General features: G+C 41.1%; 2 protein-coding genes across 2 annotated transcripts in view; both read left to right on the plus strand.

The window, feature by feature from the left end:
• Window positions 1–11,359, plus strand: part of edc4 (enhancer of mRNA decapping 4) — a 29,109-nt gene extending 17,750 nt beyond the window's left edge. Inside the window, exons 28-30 of the mRNA XM_086301699.1 lie at window positions 74–293; window positions 1,182–1,345; window positions 8,971–11,359. Of these exons, the coding sequence (XP_086157825.1) occupies window positions 74–293; window positions 1,182–1,345; window positions 8,971–9,154 (568 nt within the window). The 3' untranslated portion in view covers window positions 9,155–11,359. The remainder of the gene's footprint in view (window positions 1–73; window positions 294–1,181; window positions 1,346–8,970) is intronic.
• Window positions 11,360–12,275: 916 nt separating this feature from the next.
• nrn1la (neuritin 1-like a) overlaps window positions 12,276–19,471 on the plus strand; it is a 100,748-nt gene continuing 93,552 nt past the window's right edge. The window contains exon 1 of the mRNA XM_086301702.1: window positions 12,276–12,662. Within this exon, the coding sequence (XP_086157828.1) occupies window positions 12,605–12,662 (58 nt within the window). The 5' untranslated portion in view covers window positions 12,276–12,604. The remainder of the gene's footprint in view (window positions 12,663–19,471) is intronic.

Genomic DNA, 19,471 nt, shown 5'->3' on the forward strand with positions numbered 1-19,471 from the left:
AAAATAGACTGCAGCGTATTTGTTTAAGATTCATGCAACTTGGAGGATAACTGTCCTTCTTTTCCCTGCTCAGCTTGCAGGAGTCTATTCTTAGCCATGTGCAGCGGATTGTCAAAGGTGAGGTGAGCCTAGCGATGAAGGAGCAGCAGGCAGTGGTCACCTCCAGCATCATGCAGGCAATGAGGTCGGCGGCCGGCACACCAGTTCCCACAGCACATTTAGACTACCAGACACAGCAGACGAACATCCTGCAGCTCCTCCAGCAGGGCCAACTCAATCAGGCTTTCCAGCAGGTAACACGCACACACTGATGTAACCAGGCTTAAAGGTTGCACTGCAGCTTCCTCTGCAGCTGAGCTGTGTTTTCCAACTACTAATTAATGCAGGCAACAACTCACTATAACTCTCATATGCATGTATGTCCACCAGGGCCGAGAAAGCCATTATCCTGCAACTACTCCACAGTCCCACTTGCAAACCCCACCAGTGCATTAGTTGTGCTGCAGGCATTCATTATGCTTGTATTTACTCCTAAGTGACTTTGTATGTGAAAATGCTTTGAATTGTGGTAAAACACGTTTCCCCTCTACTTTTAAGCTGAAAAACTACCCCGTCTAAGCTTACATGCTAGTTAAAATTACTAATTTTCTGCAATGTTTAAAAGATTTTGTGTTATAAACACATCTAGTAGTTTTGTGGTTGGAATTAATATTAAATTTTAGCATGGAAAGCTTTGTCTGAGCTTGGTCATGCCATCTCATTTGGTGTAGCTGATGCAAAGTACCTCCAAACTGCTCAGCCTTGATTGTTGGCTTCCTTCATATTATGTTAGATCTCTTGCTCACAACTTTTGAGGATCTCATGTTTTGGAAACGGAAAATGACGTAGAATTGAAACTTAAAGAAGTCCAGGCGCAGACGACGATGACCTGGATGATTGAGAACCTTCACAGACGACATAGAATTGAATTGATCGGCCCATTGTTACCTATTCTCAATCCAGCTTTCAAAGTCAGGATGGGACTGACACTGAAATGCTGCATTAATAACTTGCTTGTTGATGGAGTGCACCTTTCCTTAAGAGGCTTATTGTATGGAAAGAGATACTTAAACTTAAATTCAGGTGCAAATATTTATATAAGTGGTTAAATTGGTAACCCCCCGTCTTGGTTTACTCTACAGGCTCTGTCAGCGACTGATCTGAATTTGGTCTTGTATGTGTGTGAGACCATCGACTCTCAGCAGGTGTTCGGACAACACCCCTGCCCTCTAAGCCAGCCCGTGCTGCTTTCTCTCATCCAGCAGCTTTCTTCCAACCTCACAACTCGCTCTGAGCTCAAAATCAGGTGAGTAAACAAAGGTTGTCATTTTTGGCAGCTAGGTACAGATTTACAGTAGGCTTTTCTTTCTTTCTTTTTTTTTCTGGAGTCAAAGAGAACACATCCTTTTTCATTAATTTGCATGTAATATGTAAACAGACACAGAAAGCCAGAAGACGGTAGACACAGTTGGGCTTACACTGTAGTTGTTCAGTGAGATATGACCGTTCAGATTTTAGTGGATGTGAGTCTTCTCTGTGTTTGGGTTTGGGATTAGACTAATGTCATAATGACTGAACAAAGGCTGAACCATTAAACAAAAAATTGGAAGTGAATAAAACTACACTGAAAAAAATGATTTGCTTTCATGCTTGCTCAGAACAGACCTTAACATTTAAGTTTCAGGTGTAACACAAAGGTCTCTGGGTAGATGTTGTGGCATCCCCATTGGCCTGTTGTTTCTGGGCAGACAGGTTGGTGGATCATATAAAGTACAGCAGGTGGTATTATACCAAACTTTTTTCCACTAGTTGCTCTTGTTTTTCTGAACTGGCAATCACAATACATGTTAAGAGTCTTTATTTATTCTGGGTTATTAGGAATATCAGGGTAATCACTTTCAGCCTAAGAATAGGTAAACTCAGCAGTGCTCAGGGCTGCATGCTACAGTACACAGGACCAGGCTCAGCATGACTACAGTATCTCTGAAGGAGGCAGATGCTTCAGTAGCAGAGAGATTTGTGTATTGTCAGTCAGAAAATTTAGCTTTATGTAACTGGCAACTGATCAAGGCTGTATTTTTTCCAGATTCATAAATGTTTATTTGTAATTAACAGTAACATAAGATGAATAAGGAAGCACTTTGTCTCCGGTTATGAAAAGCAGAAGTAAAAATGGGACAAATGTAAGTTTCAACCAGTTGTTGAACTTCTGGACTAATGATCTCTCCATCAAAAAGAATCGGTGCAGCATCTAGCCCAGGGGTGGGCAACTCCAGGCCTCGTGGGCCGGTGTCACTGCAGGTTTTAGATGTGTCCTTGAACCAACACAGCTGATTTAAATGGCTAAATTAGCTCCTCAACATGTCCTGAAGTTCTCCAGAGTCCTGGTAATGAACTAATCATGTGATTCAGGTGTGTTGATCCAAGGTGAGATCTAAAACCCTGCAGGACACCGGCCCTCGAGGCCTGGAATTGCCCACCCCTGACCTAGCCACATGAATTCTCTTTGACATCACTGAAACTTAAAAGAAAAGGGGAAAAAAAGAAGACCTCAGGCCAGATCAGCAAGGTAAAATGTCAAATCTAGCATCTTATATAACTTTAAGGTGTGCCTTCCGGTTTATTTTTATTAGATTTAGGCGTCTAATGTGAAGCTACCCTCCAGTAATTGAAAAATGATGACGAAGGAAACTCAAGCTGAAGGTTAACCTTGGGTTTGCTACCTCTATCAGAAGCACTGAGCCTTGTTCTCAAGTCCACTCGTTCCTAAACATAAAGACGACTAAATATGATTCATAAATTCTCAGGAATGTTGTGCTATTATTTGCACTTTAAATATATGTCTGTGAAGGTTCTCAGTCATCCAGGTCATCGTAGTCAAAGGAGCTTGCAAAGAAAGGCGTCTGGACTTCTTTAAATTACTTGAAGACGTTTCGCCTCTCATCCGAGAAGCTTCTTCAGTTCTAAGGTCAAATGGTGGAGAGTCCCAGATATAAACCTAGTGGGAGTAACCCCCCACAGAGGGACAAAATGACCCCCTGATGATCCTCTAATCGCCTGAGCCAAGGTGTGAAACTGGGTGTGGGTCCCAATCAGCCAGAGTTTCGGGTGAGTTCATTGTGAAACCTGGCCCCACCTTATCATGCGAATTCCTGAGATCAGATGGCCCAGGATGTGAGTGGGCGGTAAGGCGTCTGGGGAGGCATCTCAAAACTGGATTATAGATGGCAGAGAGTTGGTGTCGTAAACCACCGCCTCTGTTCAAAGATGGTCGCTCACAGTGGACATAGATGGCTTCTTTCACTCCTCTTTCAAACCATCTGTCCTCTCTGTCCAAAATGTGAACATTGGCATCCTCGAAAGAGTGTCCTTTATCCTTAAGATGCAGATGGACTGTTGTGTTGTGCCATGCGCTTGTGAAGTGGCTGTTTGGTCTCTCCAATGTAGAGGTCTGGGCATTCCTTGCTGCACTGTACCGCATACACCACATTGTTAAGTCTGTGTTTTGGCGTTTTGTCTTTCGGGTGAACCAGTTTTTGTCTGAGCGTGTTGCTTGGTCTGAAATGCACCGGGATGTCATGCTTGGAGAAAACTCTCCTGAGTTTTTCTGATACACCGGCTACATAGGGGATGACAATGTTGTTGCGTCTGTCCTTCTTATCCTCCCTCGCTGGTGTCTGGTCTTCTTTTCTGTGCCTCTTTGCTGACTTTAAGAACGCCCATTTAGGATAGCCGCACGTTTTAAGTGCTTCCTTTACAATGTGTGTGTTCCTTCTTTTTTCCTTCAGGCTTAGAGGGAACAAGCTCTGCCCGGTGGTGTAGGGTCCTAATTACTCCAAGTTTGTGTTCCAGAGGGTGGTGGGAGTCAAAGAGGAGGTACTGGGCCGTGTGTGTGAGCTTCCGGTAAACTTCGATGTTGAGGTTGCCATTCTCTTCAATGTGCATGGCGCAGTCCAGGAAAGGCAAACAGTTGTCCTTTGTGTCTTCCCTGGTGAACTTGATGTTTTTATCCACAGCGTTAATGTGCGCAGTGAAGGATTCCACTTCTTGTGTCTTGATTTTGACCCAGGTGTCGTCCACATATCTGTACCAGTGGCTGGGTACTCTTCCTTTGAAAAAGCCAAGAGCCTTTCTTTCCACTTCCTCCATGTAAAGGTTGGCTACAATAGGTGACACGGGGGAGCCCATGGCACAGCCATGTTTTTGTCTGTAGAAACCCTCGTTGTATTTGAAATATGTAGTGGTGAGGCAGAGGTCTAACAGTGTGCAGATCTGATTGGGTGTGAAGTTGGTCCTGTCCTCCAAGGAGCTGTCTTCTTGTAGTCGATCAACATTGAAGTTTACCGGAAGCTCACACACACGGACCAGTACCTCCTCTTTGACTCCCATCACCCTCTGGAACACAAACTTGGGGTAATCAGGACCCTACACCACCGGGCAGAACATGTTCTCTCTAAGCCTGAAGGAAAAAAGAAGGAACATACACATGTAAAGGAAGCACTCAAAACGTGCGGCTATCCTAAATGGGCGTTCTTAAAGTCAGCAAAGAGGCACAGAAAAGAAGACCAGACACCAGCGAGGGAGGATAAGAAGGACAGACGCAACAACATTGTCATCCCCTATGTAGCCGGTGTATCAGAAAAACTCAGGAGAGTTTTCTCCAAGCATGACATCCCAGTGTATTTCAGACCCAGCAACACACTCAGACAAAAATTGGTTCACCCGAAAGACAAAACGCCAAAACACAGACTTAACAATGTGGTGTATGCGATACAGTACATCAAGGAATGCCCAGACCTCTACATTGGAGAGACCAAACAGCCACTTCACAAGCGCATGGCACAACACAGCAGTCCATCTGCATCTTAAGGATAAAGGACACTCTTTCAAGGATGCCAATGTTCACATTTTGGACAGAGAGGGACAGATGGTTTGAAAGAGGAGTGAAAGAAGCCATCTATGTCCACTGTGAGCGACCATCTTTGAACAGAGGCAGTGGTTTACGACACCAACTCTCTGCCATCTATAATCCAGTTTTGAGATGCCTCCCCAGACGCCTTAACGCCCACTCACATCCTGGGCCATCTGATCTCAGGAATTCGCATGATAAGGTGGGGCCAGGTTTCACAATGAACTCACCCGAAACTCTGGCTGATTGGGACCCACACCCAGTTTCACACCTTGGCTCAGGCGATTAGAGGGTCCTTTTGTCCCTCTGTGGGGGGTTACTCCCACTAGGTTTATATCTGGGACTCTCCACCATTTGACCTTAGAACTGAAGAAGCTTCTCGGATGAGAGGTGAAACGTCTTCAAGTAATTTAAAGAAGTCCAGACGCTTTTCTTTGCAAGCTCCTTTGACCACTTTAAATATAGCTTTATTATTCTTGCATTTTTCCAACATCTGTAGTGCTGAAAAACTTTAAAAAATCTTTGTTTTTCCTATTTATTTTGATCAAGTACATAATATACATAGTCATTTAGGAAAAAATAGTAAAGCATATAAAAATAAAGCAAAATACACTACAGTGCTCCACTGAATCTGATTTAGTTTACGTATCCAAAAGGAGTGAGAACAAGGAAACACTTATTTAATCCTACCCCTTCTTTTTAAGTTATCAGTTATAAAATTTATCCAGCTTACTTATTGATATAAACCTCAATAACAACAGACACATTTTTAATAGCATGGGATATACACGCTACATTAAATGCACATTTTTATCATAACTCCCAAACATTACTTGGCCTTGCTGTGTGGAGGTAGCTCCAGTTTTGGAATGCTAAGTCTAAATTCTGAATAACCATTAAGTAGCATGAAGTTTAACTAAAAGGAGACATTCACTAAATAAAAGTGAATAAAAAATCCTGTGATGTTTGAATACTAAAAATCCATGCACTGTCTCCACTTTAAAGACAATGCACAGTTTGAGCACTCTTACTCTTCATTGCAGGATATCATAATTTCATTATTGTCTCACACCATTGTAGTTTGATGTAAGACCTGTCCTGTGATACAGCAGGCATAACTTGTAATTTTGGAAAACGTCATAGATTTTAATCAAAAACCCGTGAACTGTGCAGGTTTATGTCATCACATAACGTCTTAATTATAACTTTTGAATTGCATGCGATGTCTTCTCTCCCACACACGCCGGCTCTTATGCTCCCCTCAGTCAGTAATAAAGCTTGTCTTTGTCTAAACTTTTGCTGCCCATCTAATCTGTTTTGTATGTTCATTACTCCCCATCTCCCACGTGCTAAACGGTGCTAAAGTGCTGACCCCATCACCCGGCTCCGTCTGTAGCCCTGCTGCATGGCTATCCTGGGAACGCCGATGATCCCATGAATAGCATCGCAGTTTTTGGATGCACTCTATTGTTCTGTTCTTGCTGCGTCCTTGTATCTTCCCCCCCCCCCCCCCATGTAGTTCAGTTTTGTACTTTTTTTTTTTTTTTTTGGTCCTCTTTTTGATTTTTCTTGTTTCAGTTTGTCATATAAGAAGATGAAAGGCAGATATGACCAAAAAGCTCATTCTGCAACTGCTTCTATAGGCAAAGGTTTGGATACTTGCACATCACAAAGTTAGTGAATCAATTAGGTTAAGAATAGAATATATATTATATTCCATTATATTCTATTAAGACTTAACAGACTTTACTTGCACTTTTTCACATGATATCTGTATATTCTGCAAATTTAGTAGGATAAATCCTTCAGCTCTCTCCCTGTGCACGTGGTATTGTATCTTGTCTGAAGCAGTGAGAGAGACGCAGCTTTCCCCACTGTGCCACACAGCATAAAGTATCAGAGGTGGATTATCCTCTTTCAATGCCCCTGGCAACTTTTTTTTTTTTTTTTGGTAGAAACTCAGCTTTTGGTGCAGCTCAGAGCAAGACAGGACCCAGTAGTGCTGCTTTTTTCCCCTCCTCGCAACTGAATTATAGTTTTTACAGTCAAATAGCTGATTTTTTGTTCCCTTTGTGATTTTTATCATTTAGAATATTCATGGATAGCCCGACATCAGAAAGCACTCTCACTGTGCCCCTCTCTTCTGAGAAGAGCTTGTCCTCTCATACCCATTTCTCCCTGAAAACCTCTTTGTCTCTGAGTCCCTTTACAGCATCGTGCTGTGTCCACATCATCTGTTTGTTTCTCAGTTTACACTACAGCTGCTAATGTGGACCTTTGTGTGCCATCAGTAGAGAAGAGTGCACTATAGAAACCTTATTAAGACTGAGAAAATCATAGCTCTGAGTTTTATTTTAAATTAAAAAAAAAAAATAGATTATAAGCAGTTAACACCATTGTTTCTGGTGTTAACTGCTGGCTAACTTTAATTATGAAGGAAAGCTTTCACTCATGAGCAAAAATAAATCAGACTGTTAAGTACACAGTATATGTGGAGTAAATTGTAGTTCACATCCGGGTAAAGATACCACAGAGCTGTCTTCAGGCTTCGTTTTCAGGACTTGTGATTAGAAGTATTTCAGAAGAAGCTCATAAAAGATTCCCAAAGCACAGCTAGGATTGTTGGGACTACAGAGGGTGTCATTATGCACAAAATCTGTGCTCTTAGCTGCATCATTAGCTAGCTGTGAAGTACACACTGTTGCACAAATGAATACGAGAACAATTGAGGCAGCGTGGAAAAACAATTAAATATGTGGTTTTGAGGTGTTTGACAAAATGCAGTTACAGCCAAATTAACTTCGGCAAGACATTAACTTTCAGAGAGACATACGGTATCTGTGCTGATATGTGCAGTGACATTAAAAGCCCCTTTAAACAGTGTGCTGGCAGTGCTGAGGGGGATTTGATAGACCTGCAGTGTGTGTTGTGGGGCTCTGGCAGGAGACCAACTGGCGACATGGGAACAGCTCTAATGTTAGACTGGGATCAGGTAGCACTCCGGACACTGTGATGAATGGTCATTTCCACTGTACAGCTGGACACTCTCACCACCAGATGTCTGACTCTTACAATTAATTCAGGAGTTAAGTGTAGTGCATCCCGAGCGAGAGGACAGGAGGCAGGTGATGCTGATTTCTGCTGGGCAGTTTGATGAAAGCACAATGTTCACAGGCTTGACATTCAAACTTTGAAAGCAAAATGAGAACTCGGTTTGCTCTCCTTCTGAAGCAGGGGTGTCAGACATAAGGCCCGGGGGCCAGAATTGGCCCATTAAAGACTCCAATCTGGCCCACTGGACAGCTTTACAAAATGTGGAAGAGGGCATACATTTGTTTTTACTTTTAATAGTATTTTTTTTGTTTTTACACGTTTTGTAGCTTTTCGTGCTACTAAAGACCTCTCTCACGGCCATGCATACTACACCAAAATAAATAAGTAATAGATGACAATTAAATGACAGAAAAGTTTTACTGTCATTACTTTAGTGTCTACTATAGAAATTTCAGTTTTAAAAACAACAATAATCAACAAAAACTGTTTTATAAATATGGGACAATCTGGGTTGTGAGCTACCAGAACCCTCTGTAATTTTACACATTAATCATGTAGAAAAATACTCAGATGTGCCATTTAAATTGTACTACTTTGTCTTATATTAAGCTATCTCAGGGATTAAATGTGCAGTTAAACATGTTTTACATTGTCAGAAAATGCATTTTCACTTGTCTGGCCCACTTAACATCAAGGTTGGCTGTATGTGGCCCTCAATGTTAAATGATTTTGGCATCCCTACTCAAAAGCCCCAAAATTGTCATTTGTGCAAATTGTCCTTCTGGTGCTTTTATATGTTAATAACTTACTGCTGATGGAATGAAGTTTCAGGTTGTATATGCAAACCTTTAAATTTTCCAATTTTTTTTCCACCAAATGACCACAAACGCTTTCTTTTCCTTGAGCCTGCCATTGCCTCTGTAGGTGTTCATTGTTATCTGACCTCTTTCTCTTTCCCTCCTTTTTAGCTACCTGGAGGATGCGGTAATGAATCTGGACCACAGCGACCCCCTGACCAGAGACCACATGTCGTCCGTGCTGGCCCAGGTCAGACCAAAGCTCTTTGCCTTCCTGCAGCAGGACCCCCACAGCCCGCTCAGCAAGAGGGCGCGGCGCCTGATGATGATGCTACAGGGACTCGTCAACCACTAGTTGTCGGTTTAAAGGCTGCTGCCAAAGAGTGGTTTTCCTCTTGATACCGATCATATGTCCACCGTTTTTTTTGTTGTTGTTTCCCCCCCCTGGTAGTGTTTCAGAGGAGAAAGCACCAAGGACAGCTTCTCCAGTTTCTTGGATCCTGATCAGGATGCGTCTCTCCTTGTTTCATTTCTCCTCCTTCCCCCTTTTCTGCACCAGTGAAGTGTCAAGTCAAGAAATGGACAGTTTTTAGTTTCTCAGTTTTTTGGTTCTTTTTTCTTTTTGTTGTTTTCTTCAAGACAATAATGGTCTGGGGTGAAAGCTTACTGTTGATTTATGTTCAGAGACTCTTAAGTTCACTGTAGCTACATCCAGACCTTTGTTACAGCTGCTTTATTGACCCAAGAGACCTGGTGGTCGTCTCTTCCATCAAGACTGTCTCAGCCATGACAGCAAGAGAGCGCTGAGATTCTTTCATCCCCCTTAACAACAACAACTGAAAAAACAAGAATGAGAAAAAAACATACAAACAACCTGACACAGTTTGATTTTACATCATCCAGACGTGCATAAGACTTGAAGAATGTCCAGCCGAGTGGTCCATGTGAGGCCAGACGGGGCTGTTCCTTTTGTTGTGCTGTTTCCTCTAAGCTACCTGCCAGGCATGTTTTGGGATGCTGAACAAGTTTTGATGCAGGGGGCTACTTCTGAGCAACAGAAAGAAAACATGCTTTGCCTCAAAATGTCGCCTTCTATTTTGGCCTTAAGAGCAAACAGCAGGCTTGTACACATTGTTACTTTCTTCCACACAGACCAGCATCCTTCTGCTAAAGCCTGGAATTTGGTAGTCGTAGGATTATCCTCCCTTAGTTCAGTTTTTCTTTGCTTTTTCTTTCTTTTCTTTTTTTCTTTTTGAAGCTAATCCTGGCAACCAAAAGAATATGTACCACCCAAAGCCAATTTTCTTTTTCTTCGTTGGTGGCATATTTCCTATGAGCTGTTTCTTAATAGGTCTCCAACCTATTAAGAAATAGGTCTCCTATTTGTTTGGCCCTTGCCAGACTAGATCTTTGAAGAGAATCAACACTATAAACCTTTTTGATAGACAATAATGCAATTTGCTCATGACTTTTTCATCTGCTTTGGTTTTAGAAATCACTCTAAAGAGGATTTTCTGAAGGATACATTGAGTGTAAGAAATGTTTGCAGAGGTCTTCCAGGCTGTAAAGAATTCCCCTTCAAAACCTGAAATGTTTGGAGCTCAATATTGAAGCCGGCAGCCGTCCACATGTACAGCTCTGTCCACAGACTTCTCCCCATGTTTTTTTTCTTCCCTTTTTTATATAAACATTTCGTATTTGTAAGCCATGTACCGGTATACTTGCGTTAAAACTTGTCAAAGTAGCTTAATAATTGGAAAAAAAAGGAACCTTGGTAAACATTAAATGTTACAGATCCTGTTGTTTTACCTGGCAATTGCAAATATTGCTTGTAAACTCAATGTGCAGTGACTTCTCTTAGGCTCTAGGAGGCAGCACTTGGACATCCATCCTGCTTGAAATTTAGGCTTTGAATCCAGAAGTCATTCCTGCTCTTTCAGTATCAATGAAAAGCCCGCCTTTAGATTGTAAGCGCACCATTTGTTCACATTTACACTGAGTTCAAAGTGTATAATATTTTGTGTAGATCCCATTCACACACCTCATTGTTTCATGACTGGGTGGCTGCACTGAATTGCTGATTGTAAAATAAAAGTTCAGTTCATTTCAAGTGTTTGTTCAGAATCTGTTGGGTTTGACTAGCAAAGTGCCTTACTGTAATTTACCTGTTTTGGATGATAACTTGCGCGCACGCACACACACACACACACACCCCTGATCCATCTAAGTTTTACAATCATTTATGTCACTGAAATATGTGGGAAGGCTCAGGCACCACAGCGGAGGAGAAGCTGTATGTTTTCTTTGCAAACATTTGTCCGGAGGCAGGTGATCAGTACGGACATTTGAACTCTCATTTCAGTGTTTGAAGAAGAAAGAATTTTGACTACTTAGCAGTTCACTGGGAGCTCTGCATGAGAAACAGAACAGAAGTTCATGTGGATTTTTTTTTTCTCTTTCCATTGTGTTCATTTCCCTCTGCTTGGTTAATTATGTTGTATCTTTTACGGTTTGTTTTACCCCAAACATTTTGGAATAAAAAAAACAAAACCTGTTCAAATTCAGGTGTCTTGGTGTGTCTGTGGGAAGGTCAGGCTACTTCCTATAGCAGATATATAGTGATGGACCTCCAACAAAAGTTAGCAGCAACCATTAAATTACTGTTGGGGGATTTTAAATGAGAATGTTTCAGTTTTTTGTCACTTTAATGTGAAAGTTTAGTAGGAAAAAAAAAAAAGAACCTGGGATAAAAGACTTCATGGGTTTTGGCTCATAAACCTGTACAAAAACATGTGACCGTTTTCCATGAGTTTTTGCTGTACCGCTAGAACAGGGGTGGGCAACTCCAGGCCTCGAGGGACGGTGTCCTGCAGGTTTTAGATGTGTCCTTGATCCAACACAGCTGATTCAGTAGTTCTCCAGAGGCCTGGCAATGAACTAATCATTTGATTCAGGTGTGTTGACCCAGGGTGAGACCTAAAACCTGCAGGACACCGGCCCTCGAGGCCTGGAGTTGCCCACCTCTGCACTAGAACAAACATCCTTCCCTTACTAGATTGTTCTGTTAAATCACGAGCCTCATGAAGACAAAATTGTGCATTACTTTACAAAGTAAAGAGTTGGAAATCATTAATCATCTCACAGTTCCTCAGCTTCTGAGGATACAACCCCCCTTTGGCTGGGAACCAACCTACAGCTGTCTAATAATAATAATATATCACATCGATTGCTGGGACGTTTTTCAGATTACTGATCACTGGCTTTAATATTGCAGTGACACTTCTTTTTTCTTTCAATTTAAAGAACTTTTAAGCAGATAATCTGTCTAAAGAAACACACCAAACCAGGAATTTAAACTTTCTTTCCCTCCTTCACTAATCTTGGCCCTTCACATTTGTCTCCTGGCCTCCTAGAGAGCTCCAGCCCCCTATGTTGGAAACCACTGAAGTAAAGTGTATAGAAAGAAGTTGGTAGTGGTTCCTTGGTCATTTTAAACGCCTTGTGCTGATAATTCAGAGCATCCTTGCACCTCATCGGGGACTCTGCTGTAGACCTTCCTCCTCCTCCCCCTCTTTTACACGGACGCGCCCTCCCCTTCAGCGCAGCGGATGAGCGCGCCGTGGATGCTCGCTGGAGTACAGAGCTGCAACGAGGACGGGAGGAGAACACTTTGACCGGCAGCGGGGGAGCGACATCGGGACTCTTCTTTTCTTTGAAAAACTAAAAGATAAAACAAAGGAAAACTTTGGAATTTCCGGTGCAAACTTGAAACTTGTGAGGTCGGAGGACGAACTGTGGGGTCAGCATGACATCTCTGATGAACTCTGCGTGCTTGCTCTTCTTGCCTGTTGCTCTGCTTCTGAGTGAGTACTGAAATTTAAGTGACTATGTCGCAACTTGTGTGCGCGAACAGTGTAAAAACTTGAGCATTGCATTTGGGAGAATTTTGAGTAATTCGAGAGGGGATTCGAGACTCTGTGCGTAACAGGACGGCACACGTCCTGACTTTTTAGAGCTTTAGATTAATGATCTTAGGTGATGTGGATGTATGTAGATGTTAAGCTGTTAGAGTTCTCTGTATGCCTCGTGTCTGATCTTAAATGAGGGGGTCCCGTAGCCTTAACTCGCTCATCTCGAGCATCCAGCAGAGCATGTGCTGCAGCTGCGGGAGCGATCTGCTCAGAGAGAGCTCGCAGCCGAAAGCTTGAATTAGTGCTGCTTAGTGAGAGTATTTTTCCCACAGCTGGATAAGGGTTCGTTACGCAAACTCACATCGTGCAATGAGTGAGGTCTGGGTGCATCTCTCCATTTCTTTCCACCCATTTAGTCCCCTTAGCTCAATCGGGTTACTTGTAAAGTAATGCAACGGTAGATATTTAAGATAAATAATAGTTCCCATGTTGTAAAGTGAGACATGTGCAAAGACTTTTAAGTACATTAATTGGGAAAATATTAATTCAAAGCGGCTATACTAGAATTTGTTAAGGAAATTGCAAAGATTGGTAAAACAGAATTGTCCTTAATGCAACATATGCTATCTTTTATTCAGCATTACTTGTCATGTATATTTAATAAATTACAATCCACAGTTTGTAAAAAGACATATTACAGCTGTTTTCAAACCCTGATTGGGAAAATAGGTGGATTATCCCTTTAAAGGGGGGCAAAAGTGATGTCTTTGAATTAAAGCTCTAAAATGTTTTAATGGACTACAGAAGGTCAGCTTCATCAGCGATTTTTAAAGCTCTTTTATAAATGTCTGGCTTGGACTAAATATAAATGCTGCTTCTCTTTTTCCTCTTTCAGAAAAATAATTAATAGTTAGATTTTTGTTGTGAGAGCAAAATTTCATTCACCTATTCTGAATACACGTTCTGTATATGTGTTTTGTTGTGTGGACCACAGAACTGAGTCAGACCGCTTCCTCTTTTCAGTCCAACAATAAAACGTTTTTAGGAGCTATAATTCAGACACTGTTGATCTAAATATAGCTCTCGATGTGCACACACCTTCTCTTTTTGCAAACTTATGATCATCATCATCATCTTTATCAGCCTTGATCATCTCACGCTGCTGCTGATGTCAGAGAAAAATAAAGACCAGGAGGCGGATGGGATGAGGTTCCCGTGGGAGTGTAACACAGTGGGGTAAAAGGGACAAAAAAAGTCCCACCGATGGGGATAAATGATAAATGAATCCCATCTGTCCCCTTACTCTGCTCAGTGGAGTCTCTGGAGACTCCATTCAGCCCTGCATACTAGCTTACCTGACCAGGAATTACTTCTATGTTGCTGCTGCTGCTGTCTGTCAAACTGCCTCCGCAGTCACTCAGTGTGTGTCACAGCTCATTCATGTTACTACAAGGGGACAGAATCAGCTCATTATATATTTATATGGTAGGATTTTTTTTTTATACTTGCAATTGCATTATCTATGAGCAGAGCTTCCAGGCCCGGCACCTTTGACTCACACTGTCTTACACATGCAACCAATTATGTTGCAAACTATTTTTGAAATATGTTTTTGCATGAACATTACACATATTGTAGCAACCTAACAATCTACAGGGTTTTATCTAACCTGCATGGTATTTTTAGTTTGTTGTGCACCTTTACACAGCCCACGGTGCTGTGTCATCCACCGGTGTAGAAAGTCTTCTCAGTGTCTCCAGGAAGCCTCTGCCGGGAGAGTTTCACAACATTTATACTAATATTTTTCACACGAAATACGGCAAGCTTTGATAGCCAAATGTAGACACAAAAAGGCTTTGACTGGCAGCAACACTGGATTGCAGTGTACTTCAAGCACTGGCACTTTTCTATGTCTGGATCAAGAGATTCTGACGTGTATCTAGAAGCTATGTGATGATAACTGAAATATCTGAAAGCTGTGGATACAAAATAGTACAGAAGTTTCTGAAACAAATACCTGAAGTTGTACAAAAGCTTTTATTATCTGCATTAACTACTGCAATCACATGCCAAAATGTGTGCTGAATTATTTTTTTAAGCCTTGGTCACTGCTTGTGTCCATGTGTTTTCAGTTTAGAGTATCACTCACTCAAATCATGATCTCACTAAGAAATGGAAAAACAGTGTTTAGTTCCGTCCCATCTGCTTTAATGACAAATAAAGTGCATAGCAGCTCCATAATATTGCAACAAGTGTGCCCAAACAGCTCGACAAGAGGCAAAAATTACTGTTTTTCTTAATTACATTCAGCCATATGTAGGCAACAAGATATTTAGTTGCTTTGTAGCTACAGGAAACAGCAAAACATCTTTACAACTGTAGAGACAGCCTAACCAGGGTACTGGCTCATAACAAGGTGCTGATAAGATGCTATAATGCCAGTCAGAAAAAAGTGCAGTGATGTAATACCTGATTTAGATCATTGTAATACATAAGAGAAGAAAAAATGTGAGTATGAAGCCACGTTTTTAAAGATATGGACGTATAACAACGATCATTTCATTACACTTCAGTTTTTCTGCTAGGAAACACTGAGTCACAGTAGCATGAGCATGAACGCAATGTTCATGCTCATGCTACTGTGACATGTACAAATCAACTAAACACTGTTACAACTCCTAATGCAAATGGACTTTCATAGACTGTATATTGAAGATGTCTGTAGACAATGCATTCTGTTTAATGCCCAGCAGGGGGCAACCTCTCTAGGAGCAAAAAGAAGTCTGTACAGTTTATCAGGAAATGACAGCTCATTTTGTTCTATGACGTCAACAAACACATTCCTGATGAGTCAGTTACTGGTTTCATGTTTTATTTACTATAATATGATGTTCATATTCTAAATTATAGTCACCAAAAGAATAAAAAAGGAGGATAAAGTGGTATTATTAGTTAGAGTGGGCCCCAACTTCTGATAGACAGGTTGCTACAGAATGACCAGTGACCTTGCAGGACACATGTGAAATGCTAAACTGGACTTCACAGTGACTATGTACATCTTTCATATACAGTACATACACCACAAAAATGTCAGATGTAGCAAAAATTATACTTAATATTTTATTTCTTCTTTCAAAAATTGTCAATAAGCACTCCAGTTTAAAAAGAAATAAACTTTCTAGCAAATATTTAATAGTTCTGGCTTTACAGGTCCTTCAAGATGTGTTGCAATGAAATACAGGTGTACATTTACTCAGCTTCAAGTCTGAAAAAAGGCTTACCTTTCCTTTTATTTCAGAACACACACAAAACCTGCTCCCTAATTTTTCTTACAGTTTATTTAATGTGCCAGTTAGCGTGTCTTTAGCACACCTACAATTTACTGTTGTGATTGAAAGTGCCAACGAGAAGTTTTGGTAAGAGCGTGAACAGGTAAAACCTCATCTCAAAACAAGTAGAAGGAGTCAGCTTTAATACGATAAACAGCATTGTTAGAATGCACACAGTGTCTTCTGTTTGTCTGCACTCAGAAAGCTTCAAAAGTCAGGACCAGAGAGGGGGAGAGGTTTCCCCTGGGTGCAGAGCTCCTCTCTGCGTCATCAGCGCTCCAATATTCACATTAAAAGCTGTCCATAGGCAAGAGGGAGATTATATTTGGCTTTTAATTGTTCTCCTCTGGAAACACTTCTTAACTCGCTCCCTCACTCTCCAAGTTCCCTCTTGGTGGGTCGACTCGAGCATTTTCTGTTTTTTGTCACTGCAGTACTGACACATGAAGTGGAATATTCCTCATTAAAATACATTTAAAAGTATCTTGAAAAATTGCCGGTGCCTGCCATTCGTCCTTCCTTCCTTCATAGCCCCATTTCCTTCATCCTTCTCTTCATTCACTCCTTACTTCTAGCAAACCTCACTTCTCTGTTTCCGCCTTGCATGTCTTCGCAGTCATTTTGATCTCTATGCTGTCCCCCCAATCTCTTCTTCTTCTTTTTTTTTTTTTTTAAATTTCAGGCTTGCTCTATCTCTCGTGTCTACCCTTCCTGCTTCTTTAATCACCCTCCCCCCACCCCAACCATTCCTCCATCCTCTCTCTGTCCTTTCGCATTAGGGATTCACCAATATTGATAAATCTGATCCCAAGAATCCTGCGTCACATTTTTCAAATCAAAGCAAAGCCATTTCTAGAATTTTTTTTCAGAAGTTTTAAAATATACATCATGTACCCCACTGTTTGATTTGGTCTCATAAGATCAAAAGCAAAGAAACATCACAGAAACTATTGCTTTCATTTACTTACATTGAGGCCTCTGGAATGGACATATTCAGGGATGTGTGGCTAGCTTGTCCTCTTGTATCTTCTTTCTCATAATTTGAGAAATATGTATGTCAGTCCATTTTTTGGTCTTACTCTACATCCAAAACCATCCATTCCATCCACCTCTCACTTCCCACATTGACTACTGATGAGTAAATGCAGTGTTAAATCTGATGTCATTTGTTTCTAACCTTCCCCCTACACTGACTGCTACCAGCTCACCTGGGCATGCTTGTTTGGCTGTCTTTGTGAGGACATTCATGGACATTTCCTTGATTGTTACCCGCAAGTTTAACTATTTTAACTAAAACATAATACTAACTTTAACTAATATCAAGTTTTAACCTTCAAACCACAATTTAAAAAATGTTTTAACTGTTATTTTTCTCAAGAGATGTTTCTATTCACTTTTTCCTTTGCCAGGTTTCTTGTGACAAATGACTTTAGTAACTCACTCATGTTGTTTAAGCACCTCTGGAGAAAGCTGTAACCCAAAATCTTCACAGCACTGAACAGGCAGAATCACTTTATCAGTGTGTGTTGTGTATATATCCTTACATCCTTATAGAAGAACACTGGAAAGTTGTTGCTACAAAACTAATGTTGATTTATTAAATGGGAACTGAATAAGTGTGTGAACACAAAGAACTCAGACAGTCTTGTTCGGCACTACGCAACTAGTCGCAAGAATGCAGTGTGAATGTGTGAAAATGTTAGTAAGCATGGACAAAAGTGCTTGTATGAATGGGTGTGACCCGGAACCAGTTCATTTACCAGTTCCTATCTACGTCATCCCAAATTGGAGCTTGAACACACAAAAGCTCTAACTAAGAAGTAAGTTTATGTTATGTAACCAAAAAAGAAAATGACCAATCAGAGAGAGAGAAACAGCAAGAGAAGGAAAACAAGCTTAAAAATTAATCCGGCCAGGTGAGGTGAATCTGCCACCTGGGTTAGGCTCTCTCAAACATTCACGCACCTCCAAAGCTGATTATTATGACACTGACGCAGGTTTGGTCCATACACCCACCCTCCCTTCCCTCCGCCACTGCCACCATACTGTAAATCACAAGTAACGCAACTAAATAATTCACAAGCACTTAATCTGTCCAAAGTCTATAGCAAACACGCGGAACACAAAAAGACACGCACACACAAGCACGCAAGCATTTGTGTCCTTTGTGATCTTCACCAGGTGGGTTGTTGGTGTAGGTGTGAGGGTGTTTGTGTAGCCAAAAAGTGAAAGTTTGTGTGTACTCCCTACAAGAATTGGATTAAGACCATTTAAACAAGCTTTGTGCATTTGTGTGAGTTTCTCTAACAAATCCAAGTAATGAAGTACCAGCCAAGCATGACTCCTTTCTCCTTATCCCCAAATATGCCTGAGCATGAATATTCATGGTCACACACATACATACGGTTTGTAAGAGCTGTATTGCATCGTGCTCAAGCACACTCACTCACACACACATCCAAACTACAAAGGAGTAACTATTCCTTATTGTAATCACTCAATTGAAATTCATCCCCCACTCTGACTGTGGTCATGTGTGGGACTCATGTAATGGGTGGACGCAGATGGAAGTATTGTAATAGATATTGCCCCCCCCCCCTCCATAATTTCATGCGTTCTTATCATTGTTACGTTATGAATTCAGTTCTTTATTACTATTTCTGACACATACTGTGCTCACTGGCAATCCAGCTAGGATATTCTGATGAATGATGATTCCCACGGGTGGTGCTCATGCAGGCACTGAATCAGGCAGCTTTGGGGTCCTGTGTGTTCTACTGCACAGATAGCCTGCAGAGTGCAGCTACGTTGAACTGAAGTGCTTGTGTTTTGTATTTGCAGTTTCAAATGAGAAAGTAAAGAGAACGATTCTGAACTCATGCACGCCTGGAAGTGTCATTTGTCCAAGTGTGCAACGCATGCGTGCTGATATGTGGCAGCTAAAACTGAAGTTTTTAATCTGATAGCATATGTTTGAGCTTTTGTTAGCCTTATATTTGTTTCATGGAGACCTTACCCATAACCACCACACACAGAAATTTCAGCTTTTAAGTGGCTGTTACCACATGAGACTGAAGCAAGTACCAAACTGCAATAATGAGCCATGAGTGCTAACTCCAAAATCAAGTTTTCTCATGAAATTTATATTCATTCATATTTCTTATTGTATATTATTGTATTTTTCCCATTGTAATGCCACTTTTCTAATCCTTATGCTTGTGGTTGTTTTATAAAAATTCTGTAAGTAATCAGCCAATAGGTCTTATAGAGACTTAATAATTTTGAGTTCATTTTATCTATGGCTTGTTGTTGGGCTCATTATATTAGGGAGTGCGATTTCCATTTTTTGTGTTTTTTAAGTAAATACTTTTTTATTTTTTTAATGGTTTCCACTTTTAATGCACTCTGTATGTAATAGTGTGCACAAACTAT

Source organism: Aulonocara sp. 'chitande type north' Nkhata Bay, linkage group LG7 (assembly GCF_057382095.1).
Source record: "Aulonocara sp. 'chitande type north' Nkhata Bay isolate Kocher_YH1m ecotype deep benthic linkage group LG7, A_spYH_male_GT1.1, whole genome shotgun sequence".
Classification (NCBI taxonomy): domain Eukaryota; kingdom Metazoa; phylum Chordata; class Actinopteri; order Cichliformes; family Cichlidae; genus Aulonocara; species Aulonocara sp. 'chitande type north' Nkhata Bay.